The sequence below is a fragment of the Pristis pectinata genome, chromosome 35 (genome assembly GCF_009764475.1).
Source record: "Pristis pectinata isolate sPriPec2 chromosome 35, sPriPec2.1.pri, whole genome shotgun sequence".
Lineage (NCBI taxonomy): Eukaryota > Metazoa > Chordata > Chondrichthyes > Rhinopristiformes > Pristidae > Pristis > Pristis pectinata.
In genome coordinates, this window is record NC_067439.1 from 3,501,666 (window position 1) to 3,525,840 (window position 24,175).

The 24,175-nt window shown below is 50.0% G+C and overlaps 1 protein-coding gene across 1 annotated transcript in view; it reads right to left on the reverse strand.

The window, feature by feature from the left end:
* Window positions 1–12,013, reverse strand: part of map3k10 (mitogen-activated protein kinase kinase kinase 10) — a 66,340-nt gene extending 54,327 nt beyond the window's left edge. The window contains exon 1 of the mRNA XM_052044384.1: window positions 11,015–12,013. Within this exon, the coding sequence (XP_051900344.1) occupies window positions 11,015–11,759 (745 nt within the window). The 5' untranslated portion in view covers window positions 11,760–12,013. The remainder of the gene's footprint in view (window positions 1–11,014) is intronic.
* Between the last annotated feature and the right edge of the window lie 12,162 nt (window positions 12,014–24,175).

A 24,175-nucleotide genomic window follows, 5' to 3' on the forward strand; every position in this document is an offset into this window, starting at 1 on the left:
ACGTTTGGCAGGAGGCAGCTGCTTGTGTGTAAACAGTCGGAATATCGAGTTTCAAACAGAACGAGGTGGAGCTCGCTGTCAAATGTTCCATTAACCCATACTCGTTTGGGGGAAAGAATTTACATAGATGTCCACATGGACCCTAATACAGCGATCTAACACACGCACATAAAAACAGGACAGTAAAAGGGCCCCTTTACCCCTTCTCTTCCCCCCTCCCCCCATGACCTGCCCCTCACCCACACCTTTCTCCCTCTGGTTCCCCACCTCCTTCCCTTTTATTCCACGTCCACTGTCCTCTCCCATCACATTCCATCTTCTTCAACCCTTTGCCTCTTCCACCTCTTATCTCCCAGCTTCTCACATCATTCCCACTGCTCCCTCCCTCCACGCCCCCCTCACCTGTAGTCACCTGTCACTCACCAGCTTGTGCTCCTCCCCCTCCCCTTTTATTCTGGCTTCTGCCCTTTCCAGTCCTGATGAAGGGTCTTGGCCCGAAACGTCAACTGTTCATTTCCCTCCATGGATGCTGCCTGACCAGCTGAGTTCCTCTAACACTGTGTGTGTGTGTGTGTGTGTGTGTGTGTGTGTGTGTGTGTGTGTGTGTGTGTGTGTGTGTGTGTGTGTGTGTGTGTGTGTGTGTGTGTGTGTCGCTCCAGTAAATGTGGCTTGGGTGTTTTGCCATCGAGAATTAGAGTTTAATGCTGATGAAGGGATTTATTTCAATGTGTAGTTACTCAAGCTGTAACAGACAGCATGTTGCTAGATAATTCTCTCAGTAGGACCGGAGCAGAGTTCTGCACATTGATCCCACCCATGTTTTAAACATACCCACAGCTCCCCATCACCAGCCATCCTTGGCTGATTCTCTCTCCACAGATGCAGCCTGACTCATTGGACTATTTCCTACATCTTTAAGCTCCGTTGTACTCAGGACTGACTCACTGAGATTTGCCAGGATGCAGTTCACCTGCCAACTCTCCAAAGTTTAAAATTGGGATTCAAAAAAAATTAAGGAAACTGGAGACTGTGTCCACTGACAGGAGGCAGTTCCGATGAGGCTCACGAAATTTTTAGCCCTAGGAAACAACAATACTGGAGGAACTCAGCGGGTCAGGCAGCATCTCTGGAGGGAAACGGACAGTTGGCGTTTCAGGTTGAGACCTTTCAATCAGGCAAGGTCAACTGTCCATTTCCCTCCACAGATGCTGCCTGACCCGCTGAGTTCCTCCAGCGTTTTGTGTGTTGCTCCAGACTCCAGCATCAGTGGTCACCTGTGCTTCCTAGGGATGGCAGTTTCATGAGGAACGAATGAGCAGGTTGGGCCAATACTCATTAAGAACAAAGAAATAGAAGCAGAGACAGGCCATTTGGCCCTTTGCACCTGTTCCGTCATTCAGCAAGGTCACGGCTGATCCTTGACCTCAGCACCACTTTCTGCATATTGGAGGTTAGAAGAACGAGAGCTGAAGTTATTAAACACAAGGAGACACCAGAGACTGCGGATGCTGGAATCTGAAGCAACACAGTCTGCTGGAGGAACTCAGCGGGTCAGGCAGCATCTGTGGGGGGGGATGAATTTTCAGGACAAAACCCTGCATCAGGACTGAGGGTGGAGAGGGAAGGTAGTCGGGATGAAGCGGAGAGGAGACGATGAGACAGGGGCCTGTAGGTCATTGCTGGACTGAGGAGAGGTGAAGGATGATGAACGAGGGGAGGGGAGGGGGAAGGTGCAGACGGTTAGGAGGGTGATAAGGACACAAAGGCTACCAGTGCTGGAACCTGATAAAGTAAAGTAAGGTGAGAATAGGAACCATTTAGGGACGATGGAACCAGAGAGAGATGGAGGAGGGAATCCAGTGGGTGAAATGCGTGGATAGTTGGTGGATGGAACGTGGAGGGGAAGGAGGTACGGGAAAGTGGGAAGACCAGAGGAGGATACACAGAAAGCAGGAGGCAAAGGATTACCTAAAATTGGAAAATTCAATGTTTATACCATTGGGTTGTAGCAGAATAGGTGTTGTTCCTTTATTAAACACAAGAGTCCTAAAAGGGAAGGTGCTCATGGGGAAAAGTTAGAATTGGAGACAGTTTCAGAACAAGGGTTTTCCCCATTTAAGGTGGAGGAGAGGAGGAAGTTCTCCTCTCAATGAATCAGAAACCTTCGGGCTTCTCTACCAGGGAGAGTCACAGAGCAGAGAAACCAGCCTTTCGGCTCAGCACCAACTCGCACCCATCCATTTACACTAATCACATTATTTAATCCATTTTGGAGACACAGGAGAGACTGCAGATGTTTATTCTCCCCACGCTCCCATCAACTCTCCGCCAGATTCTACCCCTCACCCACACACGAGGGGCAATTTACAGTAGCCAATTAACCCACTGACCCGCACGTCATTGGGATGTGGGAGAAAACCGGAGCGCCGGGGGGAAACCCACGCGGTCACAGGGAGAACGTCCACACTGCCAGCACCAGGGAATGGGACAGTGAGGCAGGGGTTCTACTAGCTGCAAAGACTGAATCCATTCAGAGCCAAGGCACACAGGTTTTTGGTCTACAGAGTCGTCGAGGGCCACAGGGAACAGGCAGGAAGGTGGAGATGAAGCCAAGGTCAGATCAGGCTTGATATTAATGAATGTACGAACAGACTCGGTGGGCTGAATAGTCATCTCCGGCTCTTGCTTCTGGTGTTACGAAGATTAGACAACTTGGATTTATTGATAGGAGGAGAAACAAGGCGAGTTTATAATTAAAAATAAAATTCAGACATCTACATAGAAGATTGAAGGCAACGGCTTCATCACTTGCACATCTACGGCCCAGTGAGAAAGACTTCAGAAGAAATGGGGATCAGTTCCACACCCACTGGACACCTGGAAGAATGTCCGACATCCTTCTCTGGGATTTATCTGGCATGGTGGCTGCAGCGAGTAGAAGTTGCTGCCTCGCAGCTCCTGACCTCCAGTGCTGTCTGTGTGGAGTTTGCACGTTCTCCCTATAACTATGTACCAATTGGCTGCTGTAAATTGCCCCCAGAGTGTGGGTGAGGGGTAGAATCTGGGAAATGTGGGGAGAGTAAAAATTGAGAGAGTAGTGGTGAAGATGTTTCTATTTGAAGGAGAGACCAGAGACCATTAAAATAAAGAGGGTCACTAATACATCCAATCCAAGGGAGTGGGGAGTGTGGAACTTGCTCCCACTGGCACACGTGGGGGTGAACATTGGGTGCAGGTTTAAGGGAAAGCTTACAACACCCACGGGAGAGTAGAGGTCGATGGCGGTTGGGCAAAGAGGCTGAGATGGAGGATAAAAGTGACAGGCTGAATGGCCCATTTCCTTGCTGCTATGCAAATCTCCCCTGCACATGTAAATTCTCAATGAAAGAATTTAAGCATCAATTCCATTTCCTTCCCCTGTGGGAACGGACATCTCTCGTACAGGAGAGGGACTCTTACTGTGGCAATACTCGCCTTTCAACTTGTACACAGAAATGAGGGAAAGGTGTGCTGAGATACAGCATACAGGAACTTTATAACCTAGATCATAAAGTCATGGTGTATTATGATATGGACCCAGCAATATTAGAAAGTGTACAGGGAGAATATATTGGCAATTACCAGGGTCTGGAATTAGATTTGGTTTATTATTGTCACTTGTACTGAGGTACAGTGAAACACTTGTCTTGCATACCATTCGTACAGATCAATTCATTACACAGTGCATCGAGGCCTTGATTCAAGAGGAAAGTCCCAAATGTTTGGAACTATTTTTACCCAGATCCTCATGCTCATCTCTGAAGGGCAGGCCTGCTTGTATTGGTCACTGATCAAAGACCAGAGAGGTACCCTTTCCAAGGGTAAGATCGCGGTCCCTATTTTGCTCGACCTGGATATGTTTGATGCAAATCAGTGAGCTGGCAGAGTCTAGAAGTTTTACATCTCATTAGGCAGCACATTTACCAGCTAAGCCAATAGGAAGCCCTCCTCTCAGTGTCTCATTCAAAGCAAATTCTAATATAGAGTCAAATAGCAAAGAAACAGGCCCTTCAGTCCATCGAGTCCATGCCGACCATCAAACACCCATTTACATTCTCCCCCAGATTCTACCCATCACCCACACACTGGGGGCAATTTACTGTGGCCAGTTAACCTACCATCCTGCACGTCTTTGGGATGTGGGAGGAAACTGGAGCATCTGGAGGAAGGCAACGCATGCGGTCAGGAAGAACGTACCAACTCCACACAGACAACGGCGGAGGTCAAGAGCTGAGAGGCAGCGACTCTGCCCACTGTGCCACGGTGCTGGTTAAATTCCCCGAGAAAGATGTGGAATAAAGTCGGACATTCCCAGCGTCCGGTGGGTGTGGAACTGATCCATTTCTTCTGAAGCAACAGACACAAAATGCTGGAGGAACTCAGCATCTGTGGAGGGAGTCGGACAGTTTACGTTTCGGGCCGAGACCCTTCATCAGGACTGGAAAGGAAGCCAGAATAAAAAGGTCAGGGGAGGGAGAGGAACACGAGCTGGCGGGTGATCGGCGAATCCAGGTGAGGGGTGGGAGGGGAAAGCAGCAGGGATGATACAAGAAGCTCCCTCCCCCACCTACCTTCCCCCCTCACCTGGATTCACCTATCACCCGCCAGCTCGTACTCCTCCCCCTCCCACCCTTCTATTTCGGCTTCTGCCCTCTTCCTTTCCAATCCCGACGAAGGGTCTCGGCCCGAAACATCAACTGTCCATCTCTCTCCACGGACGCTGCCTGACCCACTGAGGTCCTCCAGCACTTTGTGTGTTGCTCCAGATTCCAGCAGCAGGAGTTTCTCAGGTCTCCGTGTCACCGGGCTGTGGATGAACAAATGGTGAAGCCATTCTCTTCAGCCTCCTGCATTTACTCCTCCAACACAAACAGGAGGCCATTCAGCCCTTTGAACCTGTCCAATAATCCACTGAGATCCAGGCTGATCCACATCTCAACTTCACATCTCATATGCTTGTCTGGTAAAAATCCATCACTCTCAGACTTAAACTTACTTCAATCAACTGACTGCTTCATAAGCAGTTAAAGAGTCATAGTCAGAGCTATAGAGTCATACAGCACGGAAACAGGCCCTTCGGCCCAACTCATCCATGCCGACTGTTGCCCAGCGAGCTAGTCCCATCTGCCCATGTTTGGCCCATGGTCCTCTAAACCTCTCCTATCCATGGACTTATCTAGATGGCTTTTAAATGTTACTAATGTGCCCACCTCAACCGCTATTTCTGGCAGCTCATTCCAAATACGCACCACCCTTTGTGTGAAGAAGCTGGCCCTGATGTCCCTTTTAACTCTCTCGCCTCTGATCTCAAACCTATACCCTCTGTTTTTAGCTCCCCCTCCTTGGGGAGGACTATGTGCTCTCACCCGTCCATCAGGTCACCCGTCTCCTGTGCATTGTCGGTGAGAAAGGGGGAAGAATACAAAAAGGGGATGAGTGTATATGGGTGCTCGATGGTCGGCACGGACTCAGTGGGCTGAAGGGCCTTTCCTTGTTGTCTCTCTCTGTGACTCTCAATGGCTTGGCTCCCATATCATGTCCCGACATTCCCAGAATCAGGGAACGTTTCCACACATCCCATCAATTGCTTTCTAATTCTAAAGCTCAAATTGCCGTTTACATTCCACACACAGGAAGTTTGTCACCATCAAAGAAGCACAAAGAATCAAACTAGGGTTGGGTTTTCAGCCTGGAATCACTTGTCTGACTGTCTGAGCTCCTGGACACCAGAAACCTAGAGTTTCAGCTGTGAATAAATTCATAGCAGCTCCAAAACCCTAGGAACGGGCTTATTTCATGGCCCCAAACAAACAGCTCAGCAAAGACCAGATGTTTTGCCACAGTGGGGCTGTGAGGGCATCAGTGGACACGTGGCTTTGGCCGGGTCTGATGGCAGGTCTGTAGTCTTCCCCTTGACCAAGGAGAGAGGGAGAAGGACAACAGGAGCGAGGAAAGCAAAGAGTTGCCTTCAAACGCCGTAGGCAAAGCAGTTCAAAACATTTCAAAAAATCCTACAGCAGAGGAAGAGGCCATTGGACCCACTGTGTGCCTGCCAGATGCTTTAAATTAGAACCTCAACTCCTTCTGCAGAATCATGACTGAATCCGCTCACAGTGCCCCTTTCGGGACATGTGTTCTGAAAACGTTTCATAAAAACATTTCTCCTTCTCCCATACTGTCTCTGACCAATTATCAGAACCTGATGTCCTCTTATCACAGATTCGCCCCATACAAATCGCTTCTATTAAATCTCCCGTGAAATTCCACAGCTCTTTAGTAGAACCACCCCAGTCCCTTCTGTCTCTCCACAAAATTACCTGTGATAATGAGACCAGCTCCAGCAAACACAAACTCAAGAGGGTTTCATTTTAAAATTCAGTTTTGAGGATCTGGGTATCACTGATAGAGCCCACGCCTACTGGCCATCCCCAGTTACCCACGAACTGAGTGGCTTGCCAAGCCACATAAGAGTCACCCATGTTGGTGGGTCTGGAGTCACATATAAGCCACACCAGGAAAGGAGAGATTTCCTTCTCTAAAGGATCACTGCAGAATAAATGGGTTTGAGACAATCTGGTAGTTTCATGGTCGCCATTAATTATAATTAATTCTTCTTAATTATAGCAGCCATGGTGAGATTTGAACCCTGGTTCGTTAGTCCAAGCCTCTGGGTTAATCTGCTTTGGAGGGTTGATCACTGGGGGTACTTAAAGAGGAAGTAGATACATTTTTGAAAGATCAGGAAATAAGGGCTGTGGGGAACTGGCACAGAAGAGGAGTTGAGGCCTCAGCCACGATCATATTGAATGGTGGGGCCTACTCCTGCTCCTATTGTGCTACGTTCTTGCTAGTCCAGGAATTGCCATGAGTGTACCTAGAAACAATGGAGGCAGTTGGCATTCCTGCCCACTGCTATTCTACACATCATCGACTCTCTGTGCCTCTGATGAGACCCTCGCAAACCACTCTGTTGAATTCAGGACTCACTCAGTGCTGGCCAACTCCCAACACCACAGCCCAAACCGATTTAATGGAAAGGAAAACCACAACACAGAGGTTTATAAAATTATGAGGGACGGAGATGGTCAGAGTCTGTTCCCCAGGGCAGGGGAGGCTAGAACATGAGGTTTAAGGTGAGAGGGGAGAAATTTATCTGAGAGGCAAGTTCTCCCACACAGAGGGTGGTGGTTATCTGGAACTAACTGCCCGAGATGGTGGAAGCAGATACAATTACAATGTTTGGAACACCTTTGGACAGGTATTTGGATAGGAGAGGCACAGGGCAAACAGACCTAGTGCAGGAAAACGGGATTAGCACAGACAGTCATCAGGGTCGGCATGGACAAGGTGAAGTGAAAGGCCTTTCCTCTGTTGTTCAATTCTTTCAAGCTGCTACACAGCGTCCGCTGCTCCCACTGTGGTCTCCACCACCGAGGAAAACCAAATGCAGAATGGGTGGCTGCAGCCTACAGGTGTGGCATGGGGCTCCCCGTTACTTACAATGACCATCCCCATCCAACCTCGACTTCCTATACTGTCACACAAGATCAGGGAACCACCCGTCAGCTTCTGACTGGACACTTTGCAGCCTTACGGAGTGTGGCGTTCAACAACCAACACGAGAAACAGGAGCAGCAGCAGGCCAGCCGAGCCTGCTCCACCGTTCATCAGGACCGTGGCTGATCTTCCACCTCAATGCTGTTCTCCTGCAATATTCTCACATCCCCAACTCCTGTAATATCCAGAAACTTACTGATCTGTTTTGGATTAATAACTGACACCTCACAGCTCTCCAGGGATGAGAGTTCCAAAGGTTCACCACCCTCTGGGTGAAGAAATTCCTCAACTCTTTCCTAATTGGCCGATCGGTATTCTGAGACTCCCGGTTCTAAACTCCCTAGCTGGGGGAAACATCACAAATCCGGCCTGCTCAGCCCCATAAGGACGTTGCAAGTCTCAATGAGATCTTCTCTCATTCTTCCAAACTGCAGATAATACAGGCCTAGCCTACTCAATCTATCCTTGTTCAGCAAACCCAAACTCCCTGGGGCCCCGCCTGGTGAATCTTCCCCACACTCCCACTCTGGCAAGTGGATCCCTTCATAGATAGGGTGACCAGCACTGTGCACAATCCTGCAGTCGCTGCACAGCCCTGTAGAACTGAGAGGACATCTTTCCTCCTGTACATAAAACTACAAGGAGTCAGTCTATCATTTGCTTCACCAGCATGTTGGCTTTGGGCGATTTGTGTACAAGGACATCCAGACCCCTTTGAACATCAACATTACCCAATCTCTCACCATTTAAAAATACTCTGTTTTTCCTTTTGTTCACATTGCACCTGCCATGTTCTTGCCCATTCACTCAGTTTGTGCAATCCCCTTACACCCTCCTTCCTGTTCAATCCTTCCAATTCAATGGATGCAGATCATAAATAGCTGGGGCCCCAACCACTGATCCCTGCGTAGTCCCATTCCCACTCTGTGCCCTGCCTGACAACAACTTCTCAATCCATGTCAGTAAATTACCATCAACTCCAAGAACATTGTTGACCAACTTCCTGTGTCTGACCTTATCAAAAGTCTTCCAAAATCCAAACATCCCCTTTATCTATTCTACTCATCACATTGTCAAAGAACTCCAGTGGATTAGTCAAACACAATTTCCTGTAATAAACCCATGTTGACTCTGCTTAGTGCTTTAAGTTGAGGTGCTCTGTTATTACATCATTACAGATTCCACCATCCCTCTACTATTGACATTAGACTAACAGGTTGCTAGTTTCCCCAGTTTTTTTTCCTTTTTTTCTTAAATAGAACATAGAACAGTACAGCACTGGACAGGCCATTCGGCCCACAATGTTGTACCAATTTACACTAAGTGTCCTCCTCCTGTGTATCATCCATATCCCTCCATATTCATGTGTCTATCTAAAAGCCTCTTAAACTCCAGCAGACTGCCTGCTTCCACTACTACCCCTGGTAACCCATTCCAGGCACCTACCATACTCTGCGTAAAAAATTTGCCCCACACATCTCCTTTAAACTTTCCCCCTCTCACCATAAATGCATGTTGTCTGGTGTTTGACATTTCTACCCAGGGGAGATTATTCTGACTGTCTGCCCTATCTACGCCTCTCATACTTTTAAAAACCTCCATCAGGTCTCCCCTCAGCCTCCGACGCTCCAGAGAAAACAACCCTGGTTTGTCCAACCTCTCCTTATAGCTCATGCCCTCTAATCCAGGCAGCATCCTGGTGAACCTCTTCTGCACCCTCTCCAAAGCCTGCACATCCTTCCTGTAACGGAGGCAACCAGAACTGCACACAATACTCTGAGTGCGGTCTGACTAAAGTTTTATACAGCTGCAGCGTGGCTTCCTTATTCTTACGTTCAACACCCCCACCAATGAAGGAAAGCACGTCACACGTCTCCTTATCCACTTGTGTAGCCTCTTTTAGTGAACAGCAGGGTTGTGGTTGCTGCCCTCCAAACCAAAGGAAAAAAATCCACAATCTATAGAATTTTGGAAGACAATAACCAGAACATGTCTACAATTCAACTGCATGAACAGCGAGTTCTCCAGTTTCAGGTAACCTGCTCCCACCACTCTCCCCATCCCCTTGATCTACCCAGTCCCCCATCACCCACCCCAGTCCCCCATCACCCTGTTTCTTTCCCCTCCCCCACCCACTCCATCTGTCCATCAGCCACACTCTCCCCCCCACTGGATCCACTCTCCCTCTTCCCCCACCCCCACTGTTCCCATCTGCCTGCCCCACCTCCCTTATTTGGGTTCCATGCTCCACCTTCCTCTATCAGATCCCCCCACCTGCAGCCCTGTGTACCTCCACCTCCCAGCCTCTGTCACCACCTCCACTCCTCCCTCCCCAACCTGCCTATCGCCCTTCCTCACCTGGATCCACCTATCACCTGCCAGCTCTGACTCCACCTCTTTATACCGGCTCGCTGCCCTCTAACTTTCAGTCCAGATGAAGTATCTCAACCTGAAATGCCGACAGTCCATCTCCCTCAGTAGATGCTGCCTGACCATTTGAATTCCTCCAGCATTTCATCTGTTGTTTCAGGTTTCACCAGCCCTGCAGCTACCTCACTTCACAACTCCGGGATGAAGATCAGGACCTTGGGATTTACAAGTTTAATTTTAGACGATGATTCTGCTGTTCCCACTCAGACCACCCCGGGCCCATGTTTTCTTTCCCCTTTGCCATCCAATCTCTCCCACCTTGTCCTACCGCACAACACCTCGAAACGCAAAAAAAAAACTGCAGATGTTGGAAAGCTGAAATAAAAACCGCTAGAAGTTCTCAGCAGCCTCTGTGCAGGGAGAAACAGACCTAATGCTTCAGGACGGACGTGAACCACGCAGTCTGAGTTTTCTCTTCACAGATGCTGCCTGACTGGCTCAGGATTTTCCACCTTGCTTTAATTCCCCGCCCCCCCCCGAGGAAAACCTACATAGACTCCAATCTACACTTCCTGCTGCCTGGGGATTAAGGACCCCTCCCATCTGGGTCATTCCCTCTTCTCCTATCAGGCAGAAGATACAAAAGCTTGAGGACACGTTCCACCAGGCTCAAGGGCTATCTCACTTATCAGACTCTTGAAGGGATCTCTCATACCTTAAAGATGAACTCTTGATGTCCCAACCTACCTCGTTGTGGCCCTTGCACTTTATCTGTCTACCTGCACTGTACTCTCTGCTTTTCTTTTTACTATCTCCATGTACTTGGGCATGGAATGATCCGTCTGGACGGCACGCAAACAAAAGCCTTTCACTGTATCTCGGTACATGTGACAATAATAAACCAAAACCGAAAAGACTTTCTGCCAAGCCGGTGCACGTGTGAATCCACCACTGGCGTTAGCTGGCCTGTTGACCCCCGGTACCTTTCACCTCCACAACTAACATGCTAGGTTCACTCATTGGGTGCAGTTTTGCAGCCAGTACTTACTGTTGCTGGATTTAAGATCCCGGTGAATCACCGGGACCACTGCTTCGTTGTGGAGGTAGTTCATGCCTCTTGCAATCTGCACTGCCCAGTTGACCAAGACGTGAGGAGGCACCTTCCTACCAGACAGCGCCCGGTTTAAGGCTCCACCTCGGGCATACTCCATCACCAGGCACAGGTTGGGCTCCTTCAGGCACACTCCTTTCAGGAGGATGATGTTGGGGTGCCTCAGCATGCCGAATAGCCGAGCTTCCTTGCGGACGTTGTCTGCGGTCACGCTGATGTCCTCGTCCGGGTCTTGCCTGGCCGCTTTCACCGCCACCTCGTCGTTCCTCCAGAGCCCCTTGTACACCTTGCCGAAGCCCCCGACGCCGATAATCTCCTCCAGAAGCAACTCGCTGAAGTCGATCACCGGAGGCGAGGGGTAGTCCCGGCTGAGCTGCGCCCGGGTACTCACGTAGTTGCTGGGGAAAATGCCCACCTTGTCCTTGATCTTGCCCGTCCACCAGCCCTCGTCCCCGGACACGGTGGAGTCCTGTGACAGCAGCTCGACCAGGTCACCCCGGCGCAGGGTCAGCTCCTCGTCCGCCGTCGACTCGTAGTCGAACACCGCCGTCCAGAAGCCGGGGACAGCCTGCTGCCGGGGTTGCCTCCGAGGGTCCCCATTGCAAGAGGCCGCCTCTGCAGCAGGGGACCCGGTGCAATTCATCGCCGCTGGCTCCATTGCAGAAAATCCCGACTTGTGCATCCATGCACCGGGCTGGCCATTGAGTCCTGGGGGCTGCTTTAATGAAAGGCTTGTGCTGCTCGCCCCGTCTCCAGCCTGAAGGAGCCGTGCAACCTTTCCCCCCGCATATGGGATCTTATTTTATTGCCCTCTCTTTTATTCTTTTGCATTGCATTATTTCCAAGAAGATTTATCCCCGGCACCCCACAAAAAGATTTAAAAGGCCACTACTTCCGCGTTGAAATAAACAAGGGTTCCGTTCTGGCTGCGGCTTGTCACAGCGCCCCGGGGCTCTCAGCTGTTACATGGGAGCCCGGCTGCGCAGCGCCTGCTGGGACCTGTAGTCCAGTCCAGCCCTGTCGCGACCACTGAGGCGCCTGTGAAACTACAGCTCCCAGGGTGCCACGCGCCGCGCCGTTCTTCAGCTGCCCCGCACCCCGGTCAAGGCAGCAATGGGGCGGGCCTCACCCTGAATGGCATGCGATATTACCCAATCAACTCCGAGGAGGCCGGCAGCGCATTTTAATTGGCACCCCTTCCACCAATGAGAGAGGCGAAGGGCGGGCTCTTTGTGAAAACTGGTTAATTGACATATTTGTTGTGCGGTGCAGTTTATAAGCAAAATGCAAATAAGAAATGATCGTTTGCTTTATTTTTTTGCCTTTATTTAAGTTTAGTACTCTGTATTGTTCAAGTATATTTTAGTTTTATCAATAGTGCGTTTTGTAAAAGCATTCTTAAAGTTTCAGTCCTTGTATCCTGTGCCCAGTGTCATGTAGGTTGGTTGTGGAATGTCTTCCCAACACAGCATTTGCAATTTAAAGTTGTGCAGTGGACGGTGAAAAGGCGTTTGGCAGTGTTTTGCCGCGCGGACACGCACACACAGACTTGTAGGAGAGGGGGGAATATAATTCTGATGCTGAAAAAATACAAAAGCAAACAAAAATGCATTGCAATTGTTGCAATAGAAATAAAAGCTGAAAATGCTCAGCAGGTCAAGAAGTCTCTAGTGGTCGCAGCAGTTAACATCTATGCGGATGGGTTGGGTACACGGATAGATTCAGATGAGGAAATTTGGCAGGAGGGTTGAGTAGAGAAGCATCAATGTGGGGTAGTTGGAATAAATAAGAACATAAGAAGAGCATTCAGCTGCGCGAACCTGTCCTGTATTCAACATGGCTGATCTGCCCCAGATCTCTTCTCTGCCAGTTCCCCATTACCCTCAATTCCCTGATCTTGCAAAAAAATTATCTATTTCGAGGTAGTGCAAGGTCGAGCAGTGAGAGGGTGCAGGGTGGGGTGTTGCGGTTGCAGGAGGGGTGCAGTACGGGCAGACGGGGTGTAGGGTGATAGCAAGGTGGACTGTGAATTCAAGAGTCCCCTGTTGGGCCATTTCAGAAGGCATTTAGAAGTCAACACAAAGTTCACTATTACTGATTCTAGTTTTTTATTCCAGATTTTAATTAATTTCTCTGGCTGAATTCATTAGTCCTGGCCTTTGGATTACGAGTTCAATAACTGCTCTGGTATTGTATCCTATTGTGTGTGGAACGCACTGCCTGCAGAGGTGGTGGAGGCAGATACATTAGGGATATTTAAGAGACTCTTAGCTAGCCACATGAATGATAGAAAAATGGAGGGCTATGTGGGAGGGAAGGGTAAGATAGATCTTAGAGCAGGATAAAATGTCGGCACAACGTTGTGGCCGAAGGGCCTGTACTGTGCTGTTATGTTCTATGTTCTATTTCCTCTTTGTGCCCCCCCCAGTGATCCAGCCTCCACAGCTCTCTGGGGTAGAGAACTCCAGAGGTTTACCAACTTGTTCCTGTGCCATACATCCACGGTTGTAAGAGATTATGTTGTATATTCCAAACAAAGATTCAGCTCGAGTAGCTGCAGACACAAGAGACACTACAGTTTGGCCACACTTTGAGCACTTTGCACTATAATGGACTTTGTTTTTTTGTTCTCATTGTGGTCTTTCTTGTAAAAATTGTGCATAATTTATGTTTTTCTTGTGAATGCTGCTTATCTGATGCTCTGTGCCCGTGATGCTGCTGCAAGTAAGTTTTTCATTGCACCTGTGCACACATGGACTTGTGCATGTGACAATAAACTCGACTTTGACTTTGACCAGCCAACGCCTTCACAAGTTCCAGTCTTGGGCCCAAGGAATTAGACTTGGTGGCTGAGTTCTTTAAACAATGGGTGTCTCATGTTCCACCCCTGAAGCATTAACAGACCCATTGACTGTTTATATAAACTTACACATTCTATGAAATGACACTTTTTTTATATTGTAAGATATGCAACTGGATGCCAAGATCTGCCTGAACAAGTGCTCTGCCAGTCAGTCATCGAAGGGCTTGCCTTCCTCAGCTTTTTTGCAATTTCTCCCAACTTTACTGAACTGGTTGTATAACCTCCACGTGATTCAGTGGGGAGACCCAGAAGTAAGATCAAAAGCTCACCTCTCAGATGTTAAACGTGCTTGATGGTTGACACAGACTCTGTGTGTGCAAGGGCCTGTCTCTATGACTATGTCTCTTCTCTCAGCTGGATTTAAAGTTTCACTGGTAATATTTGAAAAAAATGTGCGGGTGAGTTCAGGATTTATCATTCATTGGATCATTGCTCAAACAGGTGATCTGGTTATTGCCTCCTTGCTCTTCCTGTGCTCAAGTTGACTGCTGTAGAACATAGTACAGCACAGCACAGGAACAGGCCCTTCAGCCCACGTCTGTGCCGATCATGATGCCAAATTGAACTAAATCTCTTCTGCCTGCACGTGATCCATCTCCCTCCATCCCTGCATGTTCATGTGTCTATCTAAAAGCCTCTTAAACACCACTATTGTATCTGCCTCCACCGCCACCCCTGGCAGCCCATTCCAGGCACCCACCACTCTATGTGTAAAAAATTTGCCCCACACGTCCCCTTTAAACTTTCCCCCTCTCACCTTCAATGCATGACCTCTAGTATTTGACATTTTTATCCTTGGGTAGAAGGTAGAAGCAGGTAACAACAGTGACTCTCCACCTCACAGGAGGGCAGTGAGATGAGCTTTTATTATTTCAAAAATAAATTTTATTCATAATAATGATAAAAATGTACACAAAAGAACACAGTGCAAAATACAAAAGCTTAACATTCATGGTTGTTACATTCAGTAGTGTAAAGCTTAAGGAGAGAGAAAAAAGACACACAAACGTAGCACCCTTGCCACACCACGTGGCTGAGGTGATCCCCCTTTCATTGTTCAAGGGGCTTCCCCACCCGACTCTGCCCCTCCATGTGCGTAGCGGAAGGAGCCCAGACTGTGGTCCTTCCCCACAGACCCTTGGCATTGGCTGCCCCGAACGTCAGTGCGTCCCTCAGCACGGACTCCTGCAGCCTGGACTGTGCCAGTCAGCAGTGTTCCCTTATGGACATCTCACCGTGCTGGGAGACCGAGTTTCGGGCAGGGCAAAGGGCGTCCTTCACCGAGTTGATGACCTTCCCAGCAGCACTTGATGTCTGCCTCGGTGTGTGTCCCCGGGAACAGCCTGGAGATCGGAGAGTCCTCTGTCACGCAGCTGCTGGGGATGAAGAGGGGCACGGACCCTCGCGTCTGTCTCCACACCCTCTGGGCAAACCCACAGTCTGCAACGAGGTGGGTGACCATCTCCTCCCCACCGCAGCCTTCCCGAGGGCAGCATGTGTTGGGGGTGATGTGTTGTCTGTAGAGGAAATCTCTGACTGGGAGGGCACCTCTCACCGCCAGCCAAGTGAGGTCTTGGTGCTTGTTAATCAAATCTGGCAATGAGGCGTTCTGTCAGATGGTTTGGACCATCTGCACCAGGAGCAAACCCACAGAGTCCACAGTGTCCACAGCATCCCACAGTGTCTGCAGTATATTCTGCACTGACCACTGCCTGATGGACTTGTGGTCAAAAGTGTTTATTTGGAAGAACTCTTCCACAAAGGACAGGTAGTGCGTCAACGTCCAGCTGACTGGGGCGTTGGGTGGTAGAGGGGCCGGGTCCATCCTCCACAACACTGGGGACAGGAAGAACCTCAGCATGTAGTGATGCTTGGTGCCCACGTACTTGGGGTCCACACACCGGCTGATACAGCCACACACGAAGGTGGTCATCAGGATGAGGGCAACATTGGGTACACTTTTGCCCCCATTCTCAGCTAACGCACAGCGTGACCCATCGGACTCGCTCCATCTTGGACCCCCAAATAAACTGGAAGACATCCCGGGTGATTGCCGAGACAGAGAAGTGAGGAACAGGCCACACCTGCGCCAGGTACAGCAGCCCTGAGAGGGCATCGCACCTGATGACCAAGTTCTTCCCAGTTATTGAGAGAGAACACCATTTCCACAAACCCAGTGCTTGCTTGACCTTCCCAATCCACTCCAGCCAATTCTTGTTACATGCCTCAGCCCCTCCGAACCAGATCCCCAGCACATTCAGGCAGTCAGACCTGATGGTGAAGGGGACATTGGATCGGTCGGGCCAGTTATCGAAGAGCATGGCCTCGCTCTTCCTGCGGTTGACTCTGGCCCCCGATGCCAACTCAAACTGGTCGCAGATGCTGATCAATCTGTGAACTGACCTTGGGTCTGAGCGGAAGATGGCGACATCGTCTGTGTACAGGGAGGTTTTGACTTGTGTGCCTCCACTGCCTGGATGGGCCCAGAGCTGCTGGAAGTGTACAACGCTATGCTTCTGGCTGGCAGCATGTCAGAGTCCATGAGGGAAGGGCATCATTACCCTCATTGACAAGCAGAAGGGGGGGATGGAGGACATCAGAAATTGGAGACCCATTTCATTGTTGAATGTGGATTATAAAATCCTGTCCAAGGCCATCGCCAACAGGGTCAAGTCTGCTCTGGGACAGATGATCCACCCGGACCAAACCTGTGCTGTACCTGGCAGGAAAATCTCTGACAGCCTTGTGCTGCCCAGGGATACCATCGCCTATGTGCAGGACAGAGGGGTGGATGCCTGGCTGGTCAGCTTCGACCAGGAGAAGGCCTTCAACAGGATATCACACATGTACATGATGGATGTGCTCCCCAAAATGGGTTTTGGGGAGGGAATTGGAAATTGGATCCAACTGCTGTACACGGATCTCAAGTACAACTTTGCTGGTAAGCCGTCGCTTCTGGGAGTTTTATTCATGCCAAGGGAACGGATGGAGCCAGTCAACTCCTCCAGGGACAGTGGCTGATCCAGGCCCTCCTGCTTGCTGTCATCTAGTACCTCTGTGATAAAGGACAGGAAGTTTTGGGAGGCTGTGCTGTCTGTGGTCTTACCGTCATACAGACTGGCATAGAAGGATCTACAGATCCTCAGTATGTCTGTCTGTGAGGATGTTACTGAGCTGTCCTCTTCCTCAAGGCTGTGGATCACAGAGCTCTCCCTGTGAACCTTTCAGAAGAAGAAGCGCAAGCACATCTCATCCTGCTCCACATCCTGGATTTGAATATGATCTCAGAGTTCCTCTCTCACATCCACTCCCCTCGACTGCAGAAGGAGAAGTTGCTGCAAGTCTGTCTGGAGTTGGCGCAGTTCCCTCTGACTCTGTCTTGCTTTGTGAACACCTTTGAGGATGAAGAACCTCTTGATGTTCTCCTTGCTTGCCTCCCACCAGTGAATCGAGGAGTCAAAGAGGGGCTTCACAGTTCTCCAACTTGTGTCATCCCTCTTTAGTTCCTTGATGTTCTGTGGGATCAGCAGCTTGACGTTCAACTTCCATGTCCCCCTGCCTGCCTTCATGTCCTCCTGTAGGTGACAGGAGGCTTGAAGGAACAGTGGTCAGAGAATAACACCGGCGTGACGTCGGTGGATCTGACCGTGACTGCCTTCGATGTGAAGAGGAAGTCTATCCGGGACCGTATTGATATGTCCATTCCGGTCCAAGTGTGTTGCGGCTGTGCTCCGCCTGCAGGGGTGCTTAAGGCGTCGCACAGCTTTGCATCTTTAACCATTCCCATCAGGAGTCTGGAGCTGCTGCCCAGTCTCCTGTCGGCACTGCTCGATTGTCCAGCCGCACTGGCCAGAACAACTGGTAGGGATGCTGCCAGCAGCGGTGGGAGCTGCTGGAGGACAGCCAGCCACTCGCTCCGCACAGGCGAGGTGTACACATTAATGAGCCAGAGTGGATTGTTACGGTACTTTACATCAGCCACGAGGAGCCACCCCCCACCTCCCCACCACCACCACCTCTTTGACTTCAGTGAGTGAGAAGTTACCTCCCCACAGAAGAATCCCCAGGCCAGATGCACAACTATCATTACCCCCCAACCACAGACAATCCCTGGGGCCACCATCGCGACCACCTCCGATAGTTACGGAGGTGAGGCAGCCCACACTCCTGTAAAAAGGTTACATCAGCCTTGACCTTGGCCAGGTACTGCAGGGTGTTCACACATCGCACAGTGCACTTCACACTGCGCACGTTCCGGATGCCAGATTTATCTCCATAGTTATTTAAGTTCAGGGATCACAAATGCTGTCCATTGTCAATCAGCCTGAGCCCTCATGCCGACAGCCTTGGTGAACTACAGCACTGTGCTTGGGCTCAGGTACTGGGAATGGTCCTCCCCAGGGTGTGGCGATGCTGGTGGTGTCACTGGGGGGAGATTAGTCTCTGTTCCTGTTCTGCCCTCTGGCTCTGTTTGTTCTGTACCCTGCATCTCCCGGAGCTGGGATGCGCCGGATGTTGTGCTGCTCCTGGAGCTGGAGGGCAGCAGACTGAACTTCTTCCCCACCTGTATTTGTCTGTGGCCTCTCCTCCTCCCTTTCCCCTCCAGTTTGGCGTTTCTTCTGCCTGTGTCGATGGTTTCCCATATTGGCTTCACCCTCCGACGAGGAGAGGTTGCTGGCGTCTGTCTGTGGCATCGCCCTTTCCTTCCCGTTACTTTTACCCTCCGCGGCCCGTCGTCTCTTGGGTGGTGCCTTCTGGGACTTCTTCCTTTTCACCACCTGCCATTCCCCTCCTTGTCCCTCTGCCCTCCCCTCCTCCATTGACTCCTCCTCTTGGGGAGGGGCCTGGGGGGTTTGTGGCTGGGGTTTGGCAGTTGGATTTTCCTCAGCCCTGGTCTCAGTCTTTGCTGGGGCCTCTGCACTGGTAGGGGGTGTGTCAGCATTCCTCTGGAGGTTGTTGGTGCCAGCTCCTTTCTTATTGCCTGTGCGTAGGTACAGGACGTTTTGGGCAGGCCTTGTAGACATGGCCTGCCTCCCCACACAGGCTGGAGTGTTTGCTTCCCCTGCAGTCCTGGGTCTGGTGACCTTCCTGCCTGCAGTTCTTGCAGATGACTGCACTGCATTGGGCTGCCATGTGTCCGGACTTGTTGCAGTTATGGCACGGTCTGGGTTGTCCTGCATACACCATGTACCCGCGGTTCCCTCCAAGGGCCAACCCTGAGGGAGGGTGGATGACGGCACCGTTAGCATCCACCCTTAGCTCGACCTTCACCTGGCGCTTGCTGGTCCAGATCCCAAACAGGTACTTGACGTCCACACAGCTTCCCGCTCCCTCGATGTAACAAGCTGGGAAGGTGAGGACATCCACAACGGGCAGATGTGGGTTGAACATGTGCACTGTTATCTCACACTCCTTCTGGTGGGGAGGGTGAAGAGCAGCTGCACCTTCAGCAGTGACAACGGAGCCTCACTCCCCCTCTCCCGAAAGTCCTGCAGCAGCTTCTGCCATCCCGCCGGGTGCTTGAAGGTAACGTCAAAGTACCCGTTACCTGGGAAGTCCTGGAGGCAGGAGATATCCTTCACCTCAAATTTGCAGCACTCCATTCGGACCTTCTTGATGAAGAGGTCCCTGATGAAGGGGTTCCCCTCGCTGAGGTCCTTCACTACCACCCTGACAGTGTTTCAGATCCCGTGTCCTCCTCCCGAGGCGCTCGTCGCTGCCGCCATCCTGATGGAGCTGGTTGGTTAGAGCAGGTAATCTGCCGGAAGAGGGTGTTAGATTGGTTTCCCAATCAGCATTAGGATCCACCCCTACGTCAGCGGGTGATGCTCTCATCAGGCAGCCACTTGATCGCGGAGTCACTGTAGTCTTCCTTCTTCAACATCAATGTTTGAGTTCACCTGCGAATCTATGTCCGTGATTCCCGTCCTGGGAGAACTGCCTTCCTGTTCACAGTCACACGCCCGTCCCACATCTTGGATGATAAAGATGGACTCTCGACCTCACTATCTACCTTGTCGTGGCACCTTATTGTCTGCCTGCACCGCACAGATGTTGCCTCGACCCACTGAGTTCCTCCAGCAGATTGTTTGTAGCACAGGAAGATCCCCGGGAAACAGGGAACAGTTGCATCCAGAAATATTAAAGCAAGGCAGGGAATCAATGGATCGAGGAACTGTGGAGGACAAAGGGCTGTCAGGAATTTGAATAATGTGAATGCGGAATGAGCAATGACCGGAGACAATGCTACAGAGCCCAACTAAATTGAATTTATTCCCTTCATGAATCATCAGCTTTGTAAATTAGTTTGCTTGTTACTGAGTTTCAAATCCAACTGGGTAAGCTGAAGCAGGTCCTCAGAAAGTGAAGCAAAAACCGAAAACTCAGCAGAACTTGCAGAAGATTAATGTGCGGGTCAGAAGTATTGGAGATGAGTGCAGAGCCTGAGTAAGACTTGTTTTTCTGAATTCAACACTGCTTCAGGACATCTCGGCTTGGAGATGTGCCCAAATGAGTCAGTTGTAGATGCTGTTGGGGCATTGATGGGGGTCTTCATTTCGTCAACGATTTTCCTGACTGAAGCTTCAAGCAGTCTGAAGAACCAACACTGGGTACCAGAGCTACCAATGGGGTGGAAAGAGAGATATGCAGAGTGGGAGGGAGAAAGAGGAGAGACAAGGAGACAGGTATACAGAGACTGAGAAATAGAGAGACGGGGGAAGAGAAGGACAGAGAGAAAGAGGGCGAGTTGGCTAGGACCTTTGAGTCCTCGTCGTCCACGGGAATGGTACCAGAGGATTGGAGGGTGGCAAATGTTGTCCCCTTATTCAGAAAAGGTAGTAGGGATAATCCAGGGAATTACAGACCAGTGAGCCTTACGTCTGTGGTGGGCAAGCTGTTGGAAAGGATTCTAAGAGATAGGATCTATGAGCATTTAGAGAATCATGGACTGATTAGGGACAGCCAGCATGGCTTTGTGAAGGGAAGATCATGTCTCACAAGCCTGAAAGGGTTCTTTGAGGAGGTGACCAGGGAGATTGATGAGGGTAGTGCAGTAGATGTGGTCTACATGGACTTTAGTAAGGCGTTTGACAAGGTTCCACATGGTAGGCTTCTTCAGAAGGTCAGAGGGCATGGCATCCAGGGAGGCTTGGCCGTGTGGATTCAGAATTGGTTTGCCTGTAGAAAGCAGAGGGTTGTGGTGGAGGGAGTGCATTCGGACTGGAGGGCTGTGACTCACGGTATCCCACAAGGATTGGTTCTGGGACCTCTACTTTTTGTGATATTTATTAATGACTTGGATGAGGGGGTAGAAGGGTGGGTTAGCAAGTTTGCAGACGACACAAAGGTCGGTGGTGTTGTGGATAGTGTGGAGGACTGTCGAAGCTTGCAGAGGGATATTGATAGGATGCAGAGCTGAGCTGAGAAGTGGCAGATGGAGTTCAATCCAGAGAAGTGTGAGGTGGTACACTTTGGAAGGACAAACTCCAAGGCGAAGTACAAGGTTAATGGCAGGATTCTGGGTAGTGTGGAGGAGCAGAGGGATCTGGGGGTTCATATCCACAGATCACTGAAAGTTGCCTCACAGGTGGATAGGGTAGTTATGGGATGTTAGCTTTCATAAGTCGTGGGATCGAGTTTAAGAGCCGTGAGGTAATGATGCAGCTCCACAAAACTCTGGTTAGACCACACTTGGAGCACTGTGTCCAGTTCTGGTCGCCTCATTATAGGAAGGATGTGGAAGCATTGGAAAGGGTGCGGAGGAGATTTACCAGGATGCTGCCTGGATTGGAGAGTATGGATTATGAGGAGAGACTAAAGGAGCTAGGGCTTTACTCTTTTGAGAGAAGGAGGATGAGGGGAGACATGATAGAGGCGTACAAAATATTAAAAGAGGAATAGATAGAGTGGATGGCCAGCACCTCTTTCCCAGGGCACCAATGCTCAATACAAGAGGGCATGGCTTTAAGGTAATGGGTGGGAAGTTCAAGGGAGATATCAGAGGGAGGCTTTTCACCCAGAGAGAGGTAGGTGCATGGAATGCGCTACCTGGGGTAGTGGTGGAGGCAGATACGTTGGTCAAGTTCAAGAGATTGTTAGATAAGCATATGGAGGAATTTAAAATAGGGGGATATGTGGGAGGAAGGGGTTAGATAGTCTTAGGTGTGGTTTAAAGGTCGGCACAACATGGTGGGCCGAAGGGCCTGTATTGTGCTGTGTTGTTCTATGAGAGAGCAGAAATATACAGGAAGAGATAGAAAGAGAAGGAGAAAGAGAAAAGCAGACAGATAGTGTGTGCATGTGTGTGAGGGAGAGATAGAGAGAGAGGGAGGGAGAATAGAGAACACAGAACAGTACAGCACAGCGACAGGCCATTCAGCCCATTATGTCTGTGCCAAACATGATTCCAAATTAAAAAGTGCAAGAAACTGCAGAGAGTTGTGGACACAGCCCAGCACATCACAGAAACCAGCCTCCCCTCCATGGACTCTGTCTTGGTGAAGCAGCCAGTGTAATCAAAGACCCCACCCACCCGGGTCATTCTCTCTTCTCTCCTCTCCCATCAGGCAGAAGATACAGGAGCCTGAGGGCACGTACCACCAGGCTCAAGGACAGCTTCTATCCCACTGTGATAAGACTATTGAACGGTTCCCTTATACGATGAGATGGACTCTTGACCTCATAATCTACCTTGTTTGACTTTGCACCTTATTGTCTACCTGCAATGCACTTCCCTGTAGCTGTGACACTTTACTCTGTATTCTGTTATTGTTTTTACCCTGTACTACCTCAATGCACTCTGTACTAGCTCAATGCACTGTGTAATGAATTGACCTGTACGATCGGCGTGCAAGACAAGTTTTTCACTGTAGCTCAGTACAAGTGACAATAATAAACCAATTTACCAATACCAATCTCTTCTGCCTGCACATGGTCCATATCCCTCAATTCCCTGCAGATTTTTGTGGCTAAGAGCCTCTTAAATGTCACTATCTTATCTGCTTCCACCACTAACCCTGATACGATGTTCCAGGCATCCACTATTCGCTGTGTAAAACTTGCCCAGTACATCTCCTTGAAGATAAGATAAGATACCTTTATTAGTCACATGTACATGGAAACACACAGTGAAGTACATCTTTTGCGTTGAGTGTTCTGGAGGCAGCCTGCAAGTGTTGCCACACTTTCGGCGCCAGCATAGCATGCCCGCAACTTGGAACGTGGGAGGAAACCGGAGCACCCAGAGGAAACCCACGCAGTCACGGGGAGAACGTACAAACTCCTTACAGACAGCAGCCGGAATGGAACCCGGGTTGCTGGCGCTGTAATAGCATTACGCTAACCGTTACACTACCGTGCCTGCTCCTTTAAACTTCCCCCCTCTCACCTTGAAGCCATGCCCTGTAGTATTTGACATTTCTACCCTGGGAAAAAGATTCTGACTGTCTACCCTGCTATGCCTCTCATAATTTTATACATTTCTATCAGGTCTCCCCTCCACCTCCGACACCAGAGAAAACAACCCAAGTTAGATAATACCCTCTAATCCAGGCAGCACCCTGGTAAATCTCTTCTGCACCCTCTCCAAAGCCTCAAAAGCCTCCACATCCTTCCTGTAATAGGGCAACCAGAACTGCAAACGATAAGGGGGGGGGGGGGGAAGGGACGATAGAGAGAAGGGGGGAGGAGTGAGAGAGAGAGAGAGAAAGGGACAGGTTGAGAAGGAGAAAAGGGAGAGAGAGAACAGAAACCATGAAAACAGAATCTCTGTTTCCACCGTGGGATCTGAGTGAGACGGCTTCACGCTGGTCACTTCACTCACCTGGTTGTGTGTGTCAATGACGGAATACTGATACGGCTGAGAGTATATGTATCACCCCAGTGTATTTGCTCAAGTGCAGTCAGAGACTGTGCAGGGCCGATCGCGCTCTCTCCGTGTGTGGGTCTCTCTCACACACACACATACGCACACACAAAATTCATGCTCATGCACACATACAGGCACACACATGTACATCATATTCATACTGACATGGATACACACATGCATGTGTGCTCCCAATACATACAGTCCCCCGAACGCATATGCACATTTACACACACACACTCGTACACACAGACACACACACAGCCTCTCTCACACACACACACACATACACACATACAAACACAGAGACAGACACACATAGACACACAAACACACTCACACACAGCCTCGCACACACACGCTCACA